At 49.2% G+C, this 12,536-nt stretch overlaps 1 protein-coding gene across 5 annotated transcripts in view; it reads left to right on the top strand.

Annotated features, from left to right (window-relative positions):
* WNT5B (Wnt family member 5B) overlaps positions 1–5,890 on the top strand; it is a 107,930-nt gene extending 102,040 nt beyond the window's left edge. For all 5 annotated transcript variants that reach the window (XM_047741944.1, XM_047741945.1, XM_047741943.1 and 2 more), the window contains exon 5: positions 4,462–5,890. In XM_047741944.1, the coding sequence (XP_047597900.1) occupies positions 4,462–4,920 (459 nt within the window). In that variant the 3' untranslated portion in view covers positions 4,921–5,890. The remainder of the gene's footprint in view (positions 1–4,461) is intronic.
* The last annotated feature ends 6,646 nt before the right edge of the window (positions 5,891–12,536 follow it).

Here is a 12,536-nt window from a genome sequence, read left to right as displayed (position 1 = left end):
TCCTGGGCTGAGCTGGGAGCCCTGGCCTGGCCATGAGGAAGGGGGTCGTCCTGACCACAGGGAATCTTACCTCCAGGATTATGGGATGCCTATTTTTTTTTTTTTTAAGATTTCATTTATTTATTTGAGAGAGAAAGAGAGCGTGAGAGAGAGCCCACATTGCCGACCTGATCCATTTCACGAGGCTCCATTCCCCAGCTGGGCACGTGCCACTGTCATTTTTATAAACCTCGTTAATTTTTCCCAGGACGGCTGTCCCTAGAGCCCTTAGGAGCAGCCTTGTCATCAGATTCCAGGCACTCGAAGTAGAGTTCTTGTCAAGCAGATAGGACAGTTGGAAGTTGAGGCCATGAGACCCAGCCTAGGGTTTATGATTTGTGAGAGACACAGAGAAAAGCAGAGCTGATGTTTAAGAGTTGGTGTCGTGCCCATCCAGAGGCCTGATCCTAAAGCACGCGTCCACGCTAATGGCAGACACACTTCGACACCAGAGGGCCGTGCAGGAGGCAGGTGGGTGCCTCGGGGTCTCCCTTACAGAGAGGCATGAGGTCTGAGTGCTGGGTGGTACGAGTTGCTCCGGGCTCAGGGCCAGCGGGGACCACAGACCTCTCAGGAAACGACACAGACTTCTTTCTGGGCGTGTTGTCTGCCTTCAGGTCTGTGTCAAGCCAGCTGGCCCTGGGGCCCAGGCAAGATACTGTCGCAAGACCAAAGAACTAATGAGAAACAATGAGACTAGCGGTTTCCTGAGAAGAAGTCAATTCAGAAAGTTCATGTTGGTTCATTTGGTGATTCAGTGACAGGATATGGATATATTTCTAAAAAAGTATTTACCAGTTTTTAAAAAAATCGACTTCTGTTTCTTAGGAACACGTACCAAATAAATGGAATTGAAACAGCTTCTCGTGGACTGGGGACCTGTCATGTTGGGTTGGTAGAACATGGCATGCTTGTGGAAACTTAGTCTCGTCAGTAGTGGGATGTCACGTTGAAATTAGAGTTGTTCATTTGCCCACAGCCTTCCTTTCAGAGCCCATCTCCAGAGGCTAGAGGTGTGTGTGAGGGGTGGTGTGAATCCATGGGGTCGTGAGTTCTGGTTGTTGCTCTGGTTCGAACCAGGGCACAGAGAACAGCACTGTCTTAGATGAACTTCCACTCTGAGGACATCTGTGGGGCCACCTCTTTCCCCCACGACTTCCTCTCTGTTTGGCAGCCTGCATGCCAGGCTTTGGGGATCTAACCGTGTGAGAGCCTGGTTTAAAAAAAAAAAAAAGGTTACGATCTTCACTTTATCCCCTGACTGCCCAAATTCTATCCATTTTTTTTTAAGATCCTGGTTCAAATACCCCCTATTCCCTAAAATCCTTCCCATCCCCCATCATGAGTAGTCTCTGCTTCTGAACTGAGGGAGGTTGATTGCTACCTTTTGAGGTACGGCCTCCTTCGCCTCCTCCCACTGGCTGTAGCTCCCTTAGCTCAGGGATTCCGTCCGTGGCTCCTGGCAGCACTCTCACCCTGCTTTACGTGGGTGGGTGGGTGAGCGCATTCGAATCAGAGCAAAGGTCCCACGGTGCGCCTAGGAAGAGGTCAAATTCATGGAAGGCTGTTTCCTGTCTCTGCTCTGAGCTCTCCCTGGGGCGTTGTGGCAGATGCTGAGGTGACTAGGCCTTCATCCTATTCTGGGCTCCATTTCAGTCACAGTCTTGACCCCACTTCTGCTGGCTCCTCGTTTTATTGCCCTTAATTGTTTGTTTGTTTGTTCTGGCCCTTATCTTGGCCAACCTTCCTTCCATCTGCCTTGTTTCTCACTTACACACCTTCCCCGTCTTCCTCTGTCTGTCTCCCTACCTTTGGGCCCCCTTCCCCCAGTCTCCACACCTCTTCCACAGCCTTTATCTCTCCCTTTGCTTCTGTCTGCACCAGGTTGGGAATTCCTGTCCCTCTTTATTTTTTATCCGCTCTCCAAGAAGCAGGCCTCCGCCATCAATCACCATCTGAGGCCAAGGTACTCACCTCCCACCTCCTCACACCTACACAAAAAAATTCCGTAGGGAAGACTAAAATGGTGGCAGGAATTGAAAACTCCCTGGATTTGTATTTTACAACCAGTTAAAGGTTTTATTTTTAAGTCCTCTCTACACCCAACACGGGGCTCAAACTCCCAGCCCCGAGATCAAGGGTCGCACGCTCCACCGACTGAGCCAGTCAGGCTCCCCAGCCAATTTTTTTTTTTTTTTTTTTCCTAATGGAATATCTAGGATCTGACATCTTGGCCACAGAGTAAATCTGGGGCATACTTTGCAGGAAATTTCTCTTGGCCTTTGAGAGGCTCTAGTAACCCCATTTTAGACATTGATGGCCAGAGCGGTTGGTTGATACTGCCTTGTCACTCAAGGGCTTAAGCATTTTCCAGATAAAAGCTGTCTAATCCTCATGACATTCCTATCAGTTACAAAGCTCAGTCACACCATTAGACAGCACAGAAGAGGGACTTAGGCTTTGTCAGGAGGCAAGATGCAGAACTAAGAAAATGTTTTAAAATTTTGCTTTTATTGCTTTTCCAGTTGGCAGGAAAGGCTAAAAATTGGGATTTATGTTTCTGCCTTCTCCTGTCAGAGGAGCTTCTCTACATTATCAAGAGCAAATATTTAAGAATATGACTGTTACAGTGTCCTTCTTCATAGAGGGGGCGTGGAATGAATGTCTTCTTAGTGAAGATCCGTGACCCTCTTTCCTCTCTGATTTGTTTTACAAAAGCTCCTGTTTTTCCTCTGCTGTGTCCTCTTTAGCTCTCCTTCCTCAAATCTCCCTAATTGTTGGCTCCCAGTAGAGATGCTTATCCTGTCCCCTTGGTCACTTAGTGGCAGGGTACACAGTTTTAGGCCCTTAATGTTTCCTGCTTCCAGCAGCACCAGATGCCTGACCTCCCTCTCTAAACCAAGGACCATTTCCAGAGGAATGTCAGGCCCCAGCTCAGACGGGGGGGGGGGGGGGGGGGGGTTGTGCCAGAACAGGGTAATTGCAGACCCCGTCTTTGAAGTGCCTGTTGGAATGGGGTGTTGGTTCCTTAATGCCGTGGACCTGGAGCTGCCAGCCCAGTACTGGTGCCTTTAACCTTGGGGAGGAGCCTCCGTCCTTCTCTCCCCTAATCCGTTTTTAAGCCTCAAGACTGGAGTGCAAAAGGGCTAGTCATTCTGACTCCCTTCTGGGTGGCCCTGAACAGAATATTGAGCCTCTCTAGAGCTTCAGTTTCTCCAGCACACAACAGTAGGGATAATTCCACACCAGAAAAAAAGAGAAAAAAAACCAGGAAGAGTTTTGACAATAGTGATATGAGCTAATGATGGTGAAGCTATTTCTTGCACCTGCAGTGGTGTCTGCACAGTGCTGAATAAAGACACAATCTGGGGACTCTTGAAAAGAAATCCGAGAGAGAAACCCTTGAAAAAGAGTCCCGACTCAGTCGGTGACAATGGCTGTGGCATAAGAAAATGTTCTGCAGCGGGCTTGCATTTTTATCCCACCATCTGTACTCCCGGGCCTGCTGCCAGGGCCGTCGGACACAATGCATCAGGGTGCTTTTCGTTGAAAAGCACTTTGTAAGCAGCATTCTGGTCGACTCTTGCTTTTTAAAAAATTTGTGATTTGGGATAACCCAAGTTCAAATCCACTCCACGTTGTTGTGGTTCAGTGACTTCGAGATGGGTTTGTTTTCAGATGAATCACCCCTGTTGGTGGGCCCAGCGACCCACTCTTGCCCGGCCCAGGGCTCCACTCTTCTTCCCTGCTCAGCTTCTCCAGGGGGTGCCGGGCGCAAGGAAATGGTCTTGTTCAACAGCCCCGTGTGGTCTGTGCTGAGGTCCCTGTGACTCCGTGGAGTTAATGGCCAAATGTTAACACAGAAAAGGGGGCCGTTGAGTTCTTAGGGGATTTGGCGAAGTCACGGACAGCTTTTGGCCAGCCACCGCCGTGCAGTTTCTGTCACAGGCTGGTAGTACAGCTGGATTTTTTATTATAGCCCCTGACTGTACTCCGTCTCATGCAAAAGCTGGACACAGTTTGTTGGTTTGTATTTGTTTGTTTGAGGCTTGGTTCAAGATAGAAATATCCTTTTTTCCCCCTGATCGTGAACATGACACATGTATCATAACAAGTTGAAGTAATAAGACATGGACAAAGTAGGAAGGGCAAGGGCACCAAATGCCATCGTCCTTGGAGCCGATCAGACATGGACATTGCCTCCCCTGCGTTTTTCCGCCCGGTGCTCCTTTTATCTGCTTTCTATCTGGGTAACCAAGCTTCCTGGAAAGATCTTTCTGTACATTTGAGAAACGACTCTTCTGCCCCTCCCCACCCCCTTCCGTGTTTGGCCTCTGGGTGCCCCCAGCCACCCTTCTACCATCTGCCATCACCCCACCCCCCGGGCTCCTCCTTCTGATGCCTTCTTTCTGCCCCCCTCAGGCTGTGTACAAGATGGCAGACGTGGCCTGCAAATGCCACGGCGTCTCGGGCTCCTGCAGCCTCAAGACGTGCTGGCTGCAGCTGGCCGAGTTCCGAAAGGTAGGGGACCAGCTGAAGGAGAAGTACGACAGCGCGGCCGCCATGCGCATCACCCGCAAAGGCAAGCTGGAGCTGGTCAACAGCCGCTTCAACCAGCCCACCCCGGAGGACCTGGTCTACGTGGACCCCAGCCCGGACTACTGCCTGCGCAACGAGACCACGGGCTCGCTGGGCACGCAGGGCCGCCTGTGCAACAAGACGTCGGAGGGCATGGACGGCTGCGAGCTCATGTGCTGTGGCCGCGGCTATGACCAGTTCAAGAGTGTGCAGACGGAGCGCTGCCACTGCAAGTTCCACTGGTGCTGCTACGTCAAGTGCAAGAAATGCACGGAGATCGTCGACCAGTTCGTCTGTAAATAGCCGGCCGGGGAGCTCTTCCGGCCGCTTCGCCACTCTGCCTCACAAAGTTTATATTATATAAATCTATATAAATCTATTTTATATTTGTATAAATAAAGGGATGGATGATAAATAATTAAGAGAAGAAAATGGAGAGGAAAAGCTTATTTAAGAGACGCTGGAGGTGTTTGAGGATTGTGCTGCGCTTGGTTCTCTACTCCCAGTGGGTGTGGGGGCGGGGTCTCTCCCCCCCTCCCTCTTGCGGGTACTCTCCGGATGCAGGGACATGGGACTAGTCACTGTCTATCCACCATGGCCTGGAGGAGACAAGTGGCGGTTGGATGCAGAAGATGATTTTGTCTGGAAGTCTGGAGCCTTTGCCGGCTGGATGACCACTCTGTGACTCCTGTCACTGGGCCAGGAGACCCTGTGCAAGGCGGCAGGAACTCTGCTTACACCATCCCATCTTCAGGGTCTTGTCCGGAATACTGACTGGTTCCGGAAGAGGGCCGGTGTTTTCTTACCCTTTCACTCGGGCATGTCCTGGCAGAATCCACAGTTAACGGGAATGAGCCGAGGTCTGATGTCATCCCTGACAGATGACCACAGAGGGACCTGCACCTCCGCAGACTCCCAGGCCTGTCTGTCTAGCGAGAATTACCCACCCTCCACAGTTCACTAGGTCCTGCCTCCGGTTCCCACACCGAGGGGAAAGGGGGTCAATTGGCCTGATATGTTAGGAGAGAGATGAACTGAATGTTTGTGCCTGAGCCACAGAGAGCCAGGAGTGTAACTGGACCGAGCAAACGTTGCACCGTGCTCCCACAGGGAGAGGAAACGGGATGCTGCTGCTGTCACTTCCTCCACCCCGGGGGAGGCCCCCTGAGCGACAGGATGTGTGGCCGGGTCAGGCTCGGCTGGCCTGGCATGCTCTTTTCATCTCTGCCCCAGATGTACAGTTTCTGCCTGACATTAAAGACACTTCACTGGAGTTTCTCTCCCTTTCCTTCTTTGGATACACAATAATCTTTCATGAGTCTCCTTTTCTTTTTGATCTAATCCTTGGAACCCTGGTACATGGTGTGTGCATGTGGAAGAGGGTAAGGAAATGGAAACTTTGCAGGGCTCTAGTCTGGTGGTTGGAGACAGAGACAGAGTAATAAGAGAATTGAATAAGGGAAAGCATTTAAGCACTCTCCCCAAAGATCAGCCCAAACTTAAATACTCGTAAATGCTAGCTGTTACTATTACTCTTAGGAGCAAAAGAATTCAGAGATTTCAGTTTAAACCTCATGTTGACCTTCCCTTCTTCTCCCATCCTACAGCACCCCACCCCTGGTCACCCCTGGTTTGTTCACTGGGTCCTTGGTAGAACACAGGTAATGGGGACACTCTCTGCACCCTTGTCTCTGTTGCCATGTCCAGTCTCAGACTCCAGAATCTGGAGCCAGGAGAGAGAAGAAGATAAAGGATGATCCACGAAGGGAGATGTCATATTCTAGAAAGGGAGGAAGTAGTTCCTGGGACGCATGGGTCCAGGTGCACAAGAGTGACAGCTTACAAGGGACCCAGTGAGTCACCCCATAAAGACACCGGTTTCGTTCCAGAAAAGTTTTAATTCTGGAGAAATAATGGAATTCAGGAGTCCACTTGGGCTATAATGAGCAAATTATATTGCAAAACAATCTCAAAGAGATTCTGTCTGAATCAGAATTGGGTCCATGTGTACACTTGTGTCTTTAGGGCCTAGAGAAGAGCCTCCTGACTTGTCATCAAAGAACCTCAGACCTCGGGTTGTTTCACTGTATTCCTCACGCTATTACTCAGAATCCTTTGGCTGACATTTTCGAGATGAACAGTTCGCAAAAGAAAGTGATTGAACTCGACTGGCCTACAAAAGATCCAAACTACGTCCTTGGCTTCATTAGCTGGCATTCAGCCAATGAACTTGGTCATGCAGATCCACCAATAATCATAAGGGTTTGGGACACTGGCTGGCACTCCTGCCCTTCCTCACATCACTGTCATCACTCCTGGAGGGTTACCTTATGTCAGGTGCTCCAAGTGCTCAAGAGTCAAAATCCAGTTCCTCTTTAGAAACTTCAGGAAATTAGCCATGAGTGACTGGTCCACAGAAAGTGACCTTCATGTTCACGAAAGGAGAAGCACGACCCCTGTTAGGTTGAGGTCTTCCTGCAGAGTCATGGCGAGGGGATGGAGTAAACATTAAATATTTTCTTTCTGACCTAGGGAGCAAGTCATGTGTTCAAACGCCAGTGTGACTGTTGCAACCACTGACCACCAAGGTTAGGAAAGATTGACTCGTCCAAATAGATCGGCATGAAGTTACAGTTACATGCGTGTTAAGCCCTGGTGAGCCTGCAGTTGTCTGTGACGTGACCAGTAATCTGTAGGAATGTGGCTGGAAAATCTGAAGACCCACCCAGAACAGTGAGCATCTGCTCAGAAACCACACTGCAAAATGCAGAGTCCTAGTCTCCAACATCAGCGATTTGCATCCAGTTGGTCTGGGGTCAAGCTGGGGCAACTATCTGAACCTTTAAAAAGGCCCTGAGGGGCTCCTCTGCTGGTCAGGTTGAGCTGCAGGGAGAGGGGCATCTGGCTGCCCTGTGCAGGATTTTTCTAGAACATGAAATATATTGTGATCGACACGTCATCTTACTGAAGGATCACTGCATTGGTTATAATGCCTTGACCAAGAAATCCTAGCCATCCTGGGGATCCTTTCTATTGAGGAGAAAGGGCATTCTGGCCCAGAGCAGAACTGGTTTGTCCTGGGATGTTCTACCTCCCTCCTCTGCCCAGGACTGGTAGGGAGAAGCCTACAGATGTGTTACAAATAAGAGTAAGGTAATACTCACTTAGCTATCTTGTCTTCAAGATAAAATTAGGAGGAAGGCATGTCTGACTGCCTCCATTTTGATAGGAGGGTAAGAAAGCAGTCCCAGGCTTAAGGTGAGGGCAGCCCTCTGTTCATTCAGGCACTCTGATGAAAGTCTCCCAACCCTAATCTGGAGAATTCAGTTCCTGGTCAGCTGCTCTCTATGCTTGGCAAAGGTGAGAAACAAAACTTGCCGCGTTTATTTCTCCCTGCCTGGTGTCTCCCTTCGGCTCTGTCATCCACTGGAGTTCTAGAAGCTAGCAAGACATCAGCTGCAGTCCTTTATCAAAAAAGAAACCTCCTGCTTGGGCAGAGAGCCACACGATCCCGAGATGGTGGAAGAAAATAGTCATTTCCGTCTTAAAACGGGCTCTGACGCATAGCCAGACCCCACTGACACTGGTCACATGTATCTTGGGAGGACTTGAGTGTGTGCGTGCGTGTCTGCAGGTGGGTGTTTGGGGGTGTGCGTGAGAGCTCCTGCACACCCATGCACACAGGAATGGATGTTTCTGGTCAATTCTGGAGGGGACATGGGGAGGCACTTGAGGCAAGGAAGCTGTAAAAAAAGTAAAAATCACCCCTTCTGGCCGAGATGCTGCAGAATGTGGACGGTGCCTCTCTACTGGAGGTCCCTGTGCTCTAGTTGGCTAGCCATGACAGCCTTCCTAGCTCTGGAAGGAATGTGGGGAAGCTGAGAAGGGCCACCTGAGCCCTTCTTGCTTGCTAAAATTCTTGGTAGTTATCATTCTGGAATCCCTGCACCGTATTTACAGCAAAACACTAAGTAATTTAATTCCTGGTTTTACATAAGATTGATGGGTAATTTGCCCGCCCGTAAGGAGGAAGGTTTTGCCTAGATGTGAGGGTCAGGCATTAGGCAACATGAAGACTGAGCTCTCAGCTCCTCGCACAGCTAATTTTCTAGATGGTTTGGGCATTCATCCTGTAGATTATCCACATTCTTAGCCTTCTCCCTCCTGCTGTCTGCCTTTTGGTCTTCAATCTGTTCATTTGCAACTCTACCAGAAGCAGCAACAGAAGATAGAACCAAATCAGTTCATTTGGGCCTCCTAAGTAGTTTTGATAAATAACGGAGTGGGAAAAGGAGGGGCTAAAATTAGATTTTAAAATTATCTGTGAATTTAATGTGTCACTTATGTGTATTATCTACTGCTCCCCACGATAACTGAAAATAGATGGAAGCTGTCTGCAGCCGGAGCAGGTAGGAAACCACAGTGTCTGTGAAGACAGAGTTTGCCTCGGGGTGGGGGTCTCTCAGCGAAGCATCAGAAATCAGTGAAGCATCAGAAGGGACCTATAAAAGAAAAGATGCTTTGGAAAGGGTAAACTTTTTTTTTTTAAGATTTATTTTATTACTATTATTTTTAAAGATTTTATTTATTTATTTGACAGACAGAGATCACCAGTAGGCAGAGAGGCAGGCAGAGAGAGTGGGGGGAAGCAGGCTCCCCGCCGAGCAGAGAGCCTAATGCGGGGCTCCATCCCAGGACCCTGGGATCATGACCTGAGCCCAAGGCAGAGGCTTTAACCCACTGAGCCACCCAGGCGCCCCTTATTTATTTATTTTTAAGATTTTATTTATTTATTTGAGAGAGAGAGAGTATGAGAGGGAAGAGGGTCAGATGCGGGGCTCGATCCCGGGACTCCAGGATCATGACCTGAGCTGAAGGCAGTAGCTTAACCAACTGAACCAGCCAGGCGTCCATTTTTTAAAAATTTATTTATCTACCTTAGAGAAAGAGCTAGCCCAGCAGGGGGAGGGACAGAGGGAGAGAAAGAGGGAAAGCAGACTCCCAGCTGAGGAGGGAGCCTAATGGTGAGATCGGCTCGATCTCATGATCCTGATATCTCAGCAGAAACCAAGAGTTGGAGGACCAACTGACTGAGCCACCCAGGTACCCCAGGGTACACCTTTTTAATCCAATTTTATTATAAAGCCAAAAGGAAGGGGTATTATTTAAAGTGGCCCTCTCCCTCCAGTAAATTTTCTAAGACTTGGGGCTTGTGTTCTGTGTGTTGGGTCAAGAGGTCCTTCTCCTGGCACTCAACCTGAAGTTTATGACCTTTTCTCATATACTTACATTATTTCCAGAAACCATTTGAGTAGAGAGGAAGTTTCATAGAGGATTTTTCAAAATCTGTTTCCAGCTGGGTCTCCTAGAACCTTAAAGAGTGCCTAGCTCAGAGAAAGCATTCAGTAAATATTTGCTGAGTGAATGAATGAATGAATGATGATTTTTACTGAACAGATGAGACATTGAGGGATAAGATGAACTGCCCAGGCCACTGTGTAATTTATTCTTCCAAAGTTGTAAGCAACAGAAATCAACTTGAATCAGCTTCAGGGGAGGGAGGCAGATATAAGGCTCCAGGACAGTCTTAGTGACTCCAGGGTCTTTGGGAGGTGAAGGCAGACCCCTCAGGCTCTCTCTCCCTCCTCCTCCTCCTCCGTCTCTGCAGACCCGCTTCCTCTGCTCCTCATGGCGAGAAACTTGGCCGCCCACGGCATCCGAGGTAACAGACTCCAGCTCCAGCTGGAGTGACTCCAAATCTGGAAAGTGGAAAGTGACTCCAAATCTTTACTCACCCCTGTGCCAAATTCCCAGGCAGGGGGCTCTCGGGCCAGGACTCCCTCTGCCATCCGGTGACCTGATTGGGGAATCAAGTCAATGAAGTGGAAGGGTTTAAGAATGTATCAAAACAGGGAGGGGCGCCTGGGTGGCTCAGTGGGTTAAAGCCTCTGCCTTTGGCTCAGGTCATGATCCCAGGCTCCTGGGATCAAGCCCCACATTGGGCTCTCTGCTCAGCAGGGAGCCTGCTCTCCCCCACCCCTGCTTGCCTCTCTGCCTACTTGTGATCTCTGTCTGTCAAATAAATAAATGATATCTAAAAACAAAAACAAAACAAAAACAGGGAAAGCTGCTCTGCTCTCACCAGTTTCTCTGCTGATGGTTAGATCAGACAACACGTAATCTAGTTTGCCACTGTGCATGGAAATACCTAGGCATTCACCCTGGAAATGCTCATGAAGAGTCTTTTATCTGTGGAAATCCCTAATTATGGGACAAGTCCTGAAACTCTTCTCCAAGAGGTAAAAACAGGAGCCCAAAAGGCTCCAGTTCCCCAAATCGCTTCTAGGATGAGGAGGATACCCGATGACGGGTCTGATGGAGTTGAGGGAGTGAAGTTGCTAGGAAGCAGATGACTAGACCAGACTCCGTGACAACCTCTGTCTGACATGCCATCCCACAGATGTAGCCATTTTTTATACGGTTATTTTATACTGTCATTCCTGCTCATGATTTAGAGATACCTTCCCTCTGACCGGGTAAGTCCACGGTGACAATCGCTTCCTTCATCCTTTACCCAGTTCTTCGAGGTCTGAGTACACGCCAAAAGAAACACCTGAGAGAAATAAGGATTGCAAGATTTTTCTGTAAATCTTCCACAGCCCCCGAGAGGAGTGACACAGCAAACATTTGAGATTTTACACATGTCCTATGGCTAGCCTTCTTTTGTCCTTTTTGCTCTGAGAGCACACGTCATCCAGCCTTCAGATCTTAAGCTGGGGGCAGGGAGGACACATTTGTCAGGTAGGAAGCAATTCCTCCCACGTTTGCAAGGTGCTGTGTTTCCTTCCTCATTTTGGGTTCTAACTGGCAGGTCTAACGACTTCTTCGCCTGCGGGAGGACTTCGGGCTCAGGCGGCTTCCGAGCTGGGCTGGGCTGCCTCCTGCTGGCCACACGGTGTCGCTGTTCTATCAGTTCTGGTCACACGTCTTCGGGGCTCACGCCTTCGCTCAGCATTTGGGCGGTGGGGTCCTCGCGCAGAGGGCAGAAACAGAATCCGAAGTGCCGCAAAGCTGAGTTTTAGATTTTCCGTTTGGAGGAATTTGGGAAGAGCTAGGTGTTATTTTACTTATTTTTTAAAAAGATGGAGTGTAAAGGTAGCACCGTCAAGGAAACCGTGAGATTACAAAAATCAAGCAACCCTGGGGGGAGGTGCGGGGGCGGGGGGGGGGGGCGAGGCACTCGAAGGAAACGTTGAGAACAGTGCCTAGTCCGGCTCAGCTGGGCCACAGAATATGAGCGATGACAATGGAGTGCGGGCCAGGAAGTGGCTGCGTTCCAGGCAGTTGTTGAGCCGTGGTTTCTTCCCTGTTCCTAACTAGTGTCCATGGAGCCAAATACTTTGCAGGCTTGAGGGTTATTATCAGAGAGGTGGGAAATAATTATAGCTACCAATTACCAAGTGCTTATTGTATACCAGCAGCTTGTCATACATTATATGCAATTCTCACAGGACCTCTGTAGGCTAGGCATGATTACCCACACGTGACAGATGGGAAAACGAAGACTCAGAGAGGTTAAGTCACATCATTTGACTCACACAGCTGATAATTGAGGCTGACACCAGAGCTCTTTCTGGTTCCTCAGTGGATTTCTAGGTAATTATAGCATCGAGTCACCTGAAACAAGAGATGCCCATTTCCTTCTAAGTCTCATGGTGTGTGCAGTAATCTTCCCCATCTGGCCACCATGGATTTTAAATGAGAAGAGTGACTGAGGACATTTCTTCTGATGGGGCACACTGCAGAGAGAACTTCGTGATCTCAAATCTACAGTATGGGGACAGGGGCACCTTGCTGGCTCAGCCAGGGGAGCATGGGACTCTTGATCTCAGCATTGTGAGTTCAAGCCACATGTTGGA

This window comes from Lutra lutra, chromosome 8 (assembly GCF_902655055.1).
Source record: "Lutra lutra chromosome 8, mLutLut1.2, whole genome shotgun sequence".
NCBI lineage: Eukaryota > Metazoa > Chordata > Mammalia > Carnivora > Mustelidae > Lutra > Lutra lutra.
This window is presented reverse-complemented; position numbering and strand designations above follow the sequence as displayed.